General features: G+C 44.1%; 1 protein-coding gene across 1 annotated transcript; it reads right to left on the bottom strand.

Annotated features, from left to right (window-relative positions):
• Positions 1–1015: 1015 nt before the first annotated feature.
• On the bottom strand, positions 1016–4205 carry EAH_00046050 (hypothetical protein, conserved; the record flags this gene model as incomplete). Its single annotated transcript, XM_013391549.1, has 2 exons — positions 1016–1059; positions 1535–4205. The coding sequence occupies 2 exons, from the start codon at positions 4203–4205 to the stop codon at positions 1016–1018; spliced, it is 2715 nt and encodes a 904-aa protein (XP_013247003.1).
• Between the last annotated feature and the right edge of the window lie 1765 nt (positions 4206–5970).

Raw genomic sequence — 5970 nt, 5'->3', positions numbered from 1 at the left:
ATATAAATAAATAAATATAAATAAATAAATAAATATATATATATATATTTGTTTGTTTATTATTTATTTGCTTGTTTATTTATGCTGGTATGTTGTTATATTTTCATCAAAAAGAAAAGGGCTTAGGGTATCAATGAAAGCAAAAAAATAAAACAAAAAATAAAAAATATAAAGACAAAGACAGACAAAAACAAAGACAAAGACATATTATATTTATATATATATTTATTTATTTATTTATTTATTTATTTATTTATTTATTTATTTATTACAGATGGATTCGTGTGGGGTATATTTTCTAATTATAATTAAACGGAGACGAGCTGTCTGTGAAGACAATTAAAACTATTTTATATTTTATGTTTTGTTTGTCTTTGAGGTAGAGTGCTCAGATTGCATTATACCGCCTCGTCTGCTGTCTTAAACTCAGACAAGAACAGCAGCATATTCGGGTGTATAGGCAGCTTGTTGAGGTGTATGTGCAGTTGCTAGGGTGTATATATGTATGTACAGCGTGATGGGGTGTATGTACAGCCTATTGAGGTGTATATGCAGCTTGCTGCGCTGTATATAACCACCGCGTTGGGGTGTATGTGCAGCGTGCTGGGGTGTATGCATGCACAACTCACTTCGGTGTCTCTGTACAGCTTGTTGAGGTGTATGTACACCCCTTGGGGTGTCTGTACACCCCGCTTGGGTGTATATACAGCGTGCTGGGGTGTATGTACACCCCATTAGGGTGTATGTACACCCCATTAGGGTGTACGTACACCCCATTAGGGTGTATGTACACCCCATTAGGGTGTATGTACACCCCATTAGGGTGTATGCACAGCCCGTTAGGGTGTATATACACCCCGTTAGGGTGTACATACAGCTTGTTGGGGTGTACATACACCTGGGTGAGGTGTAGGTACACTCCTTTGGGGTGTACATAGAAGTATTTGATCGAACTTGATGAATAAAACAGCAAATTATTTATTTATTTATTTATTTAGTTGCGTCTTCGTTTCTTTTATCTGTTCAACAGCTCTGCCTCGGGGTGTATGTACAGCTTTCCTAGAGAGGAGGCAAAACAAAACAATAATAATAAAAAGATAAAACAACAAAAACAACGAAGTCATTGAAATAACAGAGACAAGACAGTAGCAAGAAGCAAGCAGCAGCAGCAGCACAGCAGCAAAACAGCGAACACATAAAAACTAAAAAAAAAAGGATGCGTCCGTCGCAGAAATGCAGGTTGCTGTTTGCTGCTGCTGCGGCTCCTGCAGCGGCAGCAGTAGCTGCAGCAGCAATACGGGCAGCAGTCGCTGCTTGCTTAAACAACCTGAGATGTCTGCTGCATGCATTGCTGGGTATCTAGCTACTTCATTGCTGCAGCTGTTGTTATTGCTGTTGCTGCTGCTGCTGCTGCACTTGTTGCTGCTGCTGCTGCACTTGCTGCTGCATTTGTTTTTCTTCTTTTGTCTTCAATTTAAAATATATGAAGAAATATATGGCCGGTACAGCAGCAAACTGCCTCCCCAGCACGTACCCCACCCCTGCTGCTGCTGCTGCTGCTGCTGCTGTTCTACTTGCTGCTGCTGCTGCTGCTGCTGCTTCTTTATTTGTTTGATGATATAAGTTAGGGTTTGTATTTGTTTGTTTTTTTCTGCTGCTGCCCAGTCGTCCCAAGCAATATGAATAACACAGAAGCCGCTAGCATGCAGCAGCCGATGTTTTAAACAGCTCTTCACAGAATAAGTCTTTAAAGATGCTGCTGTTGCTGCTGCTGTTGTTGGTGCTGTTGCTGCTGTTGAGAGGCCCCAAATACCGCAGCCATGCTTACACCTCAAAGACGCGCTGTTACTACTACTGCTACCGCTGCTGCTACTGCTGCTGCTGTTGCTGCTGCTGCTGCTGCTGCTGCTGCAGCATTTGGGTTGATTAATGAAGTGCGGAGGGCCGTCTACCTCTATAAGACAGCCGATGTCCTGCAGCAGCAAATCTGCTCTGTAGGGCCCCACACCTCTTTCTGTGTGCACCTTCAGCCCCAGTGCATGCAGTGCAGCAGCAACTTCCTGGTGCTGCTCGCTGCTGCTGCTGCTGCTGCTGTTGCTGCTGCTGGACAAGATGCGGAGGGTCTGCTGTCCTTCCGTTTGAATCATTTCCCGCAGCTGCAGCAGCAGCTGCACGGGCCCTTGACGCCCCTCAAGCAGCAAACCGTCGCCGCCGCTTGCTGCTGCTGCTGCTGCTGCTCCTGCGTCGTTTGCTGCTGCTGCTGCTGTCCTTATGAGGTGCTGCCTCTCTAAAGAGACAGCTAATGCTGCTATTTGCAGCTGCTGCAGCAGAAACGCCGAGGGGGGCCCCAAAGAACGCCTGGGCCTTCTTACGCTGCCTACGTGCAGCAAGTTTGCTGCTGCTGCTCCTGCTGCTGCTGCTGCTGCTTCTGCTGCTGCTGCTGCTGCTCCTGCTGTTGCTGCTGCTCCTGCTCCTGCTGCTGCTCCTGCTCCTGCTGCGGGAGGAGCAGATGCAGATGCTGCTGCTCCTCCTGCTGCTACTGATCCTTCTGCTGCTGAGGTTAGGGATGGAGGCAAATCTGCTGGTGGTGCTGCTGCTGCTTCTTTTTCACTTGCTGCTGCTGCTGCTGCTGCTGCTGCTGCTGCAGGGTCTGATCGCCAGTGTATATACAATGAGGCCGCCCTGAAGACGTTCATTAGTACCATATCATGCAGCTCCCACAAGCTGCTGCTGCTGCTGCTGCAGCAGCAGCTGCTGCTGCTGCTGCAGTCATCCTCACTCCATCCCCGCTCCTGCTGCTGCTGCTGCTGCTGCTGCAGTTCCTCAAAGGCCTTAAGCTGCCAGGGGGCGAATGCAACACAAGACAGCGCGAGTTGTCCTAATGCGACGAGAGCAGCAGCATTTTGCTGCTCTTGCTGCAGCAGCAAGTCAAAGGTATCCCAGTTAGAGAGCAGCAGCAGCAGCTGCCTATACACCGGAGAATCTATTAGCAGCAAATGCGTGATGCAGTGCAGCAGCGATGCCAGCTGCAGCAGTGAACGTGTCTGCAGTATTTGCTGCTGCAGCAGCTGCAGCAAAGGCATGTACATACACCGCAGCTCTGTAAGACGCAGCCGAGCGCATGCAAGCAGCAGCGGCAGCACCAGATTTATATACCCCCTTTGCTGCTGCTGCTGCTGCTGCTGCTGGCGTGCAAGAGAGGTAAGCTGTGCTGCAGCAGAGGCAAGCAGCAACTCAAAAACAGAGACCTGTAGAGCGACTGCATCTATTTGCTGCTGCTGCTGTTGTTGCTGCTGCTGCTGCCATTGTGCTGCTTCTGTTGCTGCTGCTGTTGCTGTTGCTGCTGCTGCTGCTGCTGCTGTCCCCGTAAAGCTCCACGAGGAAAATGCTTTTGCTGCTGCAGCAATCTGTAGGAGAGACAAACAGCGCAGTCTCTTCTTGAGGTGTCTGTGCAGCTGCTGCAGCAGCAGCACCGCTACATCATCCCCGCTGTTGCTGCTGCTGCTGTTGCTGCTGCTGCTGTGTCTTGTTGCTGAGGGACAGATCCTGAGTCCTAGCTGCTGCAGCGCAGCAGCAGCACGCACGATATCAGCAGCAGACAGCAGCAGCAGCCGCTGCTGCGCCCTCCAGAGAAGCAGATCAGCAGGAAGACAACGAGGACCCCAACCAAACCCCCCAAAGCTAGCTGCATGCGTTCCTGCTGCTGCTGCTGCTGCTGCTGCTGTTGCTGCTGTTGCTCCACCTGCTGATGCTTCTACTGCTACTGCTGGTGCTGCATCTGTTGCTGCTACCTGTCCTGCTGCTGTTGGGTTGCAAGGCTTTCGTGTTGGATGGTTTGCTGCTGCTGCTGCTGCTTCTGCTGTTCGATTAGCTGCTGCTGCTGCTGCTGCTGCTGCTAGACCCTCTAGACAGCTGAGCCAGGCTTTGTGCCCTGCGCTTACAAAATTTTCAGGAGAAAAAACTTCGGGTGTCTTCGCAGGTGTACGTACAGCTGAAGTTTGTGTTGTTTTGATTGCATGCACAGCTGCTTCCCTTTGTGGAGGCTTTAATAAACAGGAGCTGCTGCTGCTGCTGCTGCTGCAGAACCAGCGCCTGCTGCTGCTGCATCTACTGCATCTGCTGTACCTGCTGCTGCATCTGCTGCTGTTGCTGCTGCTGCTGTTGCTGCTGCGTGCTAGTGTAGGAGAAAAGAAGGCGAGGCGCATCGCAGCCTTTGAAGAGGCCAACAAATGTAAAGAGTGAAGCCCCCCTAACCCCCCACAGCAGCAGCAGCAGCAGCAGCAGCAGCAGCAGCAGCAGCAGCAGCAGCAGCAGCAATGAAGGAGACGGAGAGAAGTACTGGGGCCCAGGGATAATTAAGTATTGCGTTTTTCTTTGTTTTTATTTGAAGTTTAATTTTACTAATGTAATTTAATTAATAAAAATATATTAAAATAGAAGAAATATAAATAAAAAGAAACAAATAAACAAACAATAATCTGCTTAAACCCTCGCCTCCTTACGAGCAAGACAGACGGTGGTGCAGCACAAGGAGATAATTAATGATGTATATTTTAATAAAAGAGAGAAAAAGAAAACAAAATAAATAAATATATTTATATTACTTTTAATATTATTTTATATTTAGGGTTTAATCCCTCAGTAATATATACACCGCATGCAGCAGCAGCTGCATGCAAAAGGAGCTCTTGGGGCTTTATACTTGATTTGTTTGTTTGTGAATATTATAATTTTATTCTTATAATTATATTTTTCTGTTTATTTATTATTTATTTATTATTTATTTATTATTTATTTATTATTTATTCATTGATTCGTTTGTTTATTTATGCTAAGAATAATAATAAGCAGCGGCATTAAAACACAATCAGCTGTCTGCAACGTAGAAAGAGTTTTCTTTATTATTTCTTGTCTGTTTACTGCCTCTGTTGTAATTAGTTATATTAAACAGCTGTTTCATTTGTCTCTCTTCTTTATGTATTTAGGTGTATCTGCATGCATTCGTTTATGCATGCATGTATGCTCGCATGCATTCACTTCAAAACAAACAAAAAAATAGACAAAAGAAAAAGAAATAAAAAGTAAAAAATAAAAGCAGAGCAGAAGACAATAAATAAAAACAGAGAAGGCAGCAAACCCAGATATAAAAAAATCAAAGAAAATAATAATAAAAACAAATAAAGAAATAGCAGATAAACAAATTACAAGAAACAAAGATAAAAATAAAAAATAAAACATAAACAAAACAACACATGCAGTACAAGACAGCAACAAGCATAAAGAAATAATATATTTATAATCAAAAAATACACGAATATAACAATAAACAATAAACAAACAACAAAAAAATAAACAAGAAGAAATGCATAATGCTAGAAGAAGAACAAAGAAGATTAAAAACAAATAATAAATAATAAAGAAGAAGTTGAGTCTATGAAAGCAAACGGTTAGGGCTTATAGTACTGCTGCTGTTGCTGCTGCAGCTGCTGCTGCTGCTGCTGTCTGTTGCTGCTGCTGTTTCTTTTGTTTGCATATAACAGCAGCAGAAGAGACAGTAAAGTAGTATAGACAGACGCAAAAGAGTAGGTGGGTGATAAGCAGCAACAAGCTGTCTCCTTGTGATATTCTTTGTGCTGTTTTTATTTATAAAAGCATATGCTCGTTTTACTTTATTTAAATAATTAGAACAAACAAAAACAAGAAGATAACAGTTAAAACAATCAGCAATACACCGTCAAGGAGAGACACTTCTTCTCCTGACTTTTCGCCTCTACGCCCAAATAAAACTTTGCTTCTTCTCCCTTCAGTTCCTACACAAAAACAAACAAAAACAATATATAAATATATCTATATATATATGTATATGTATATGTAGAGAGAGAGATACAGATATACATGTAAGTGCGTGTATATATATATATATATATATATATATATGTACAGAGAGAGAGAGATACAAATATACATATA

Source organism: Eimeria acervulina, genomic scaffold (assembly GCF_000499425.1).
Source record: "Eimeria acervulina Houghton genomic scaffold, Eah_scaff672, whole genome shotgun sequence".
Lineage (NCBI taxonomy): Eukaryota > Apicomplexa > Conoidasida > Eucoccidiorida > Eimeriidae > Eimeria > Eimeria acervulina.
Note: the sequence above shows the minus strand (reverse complement) of the source record. Positions and strands in the feature narration are given on the sequence as shown.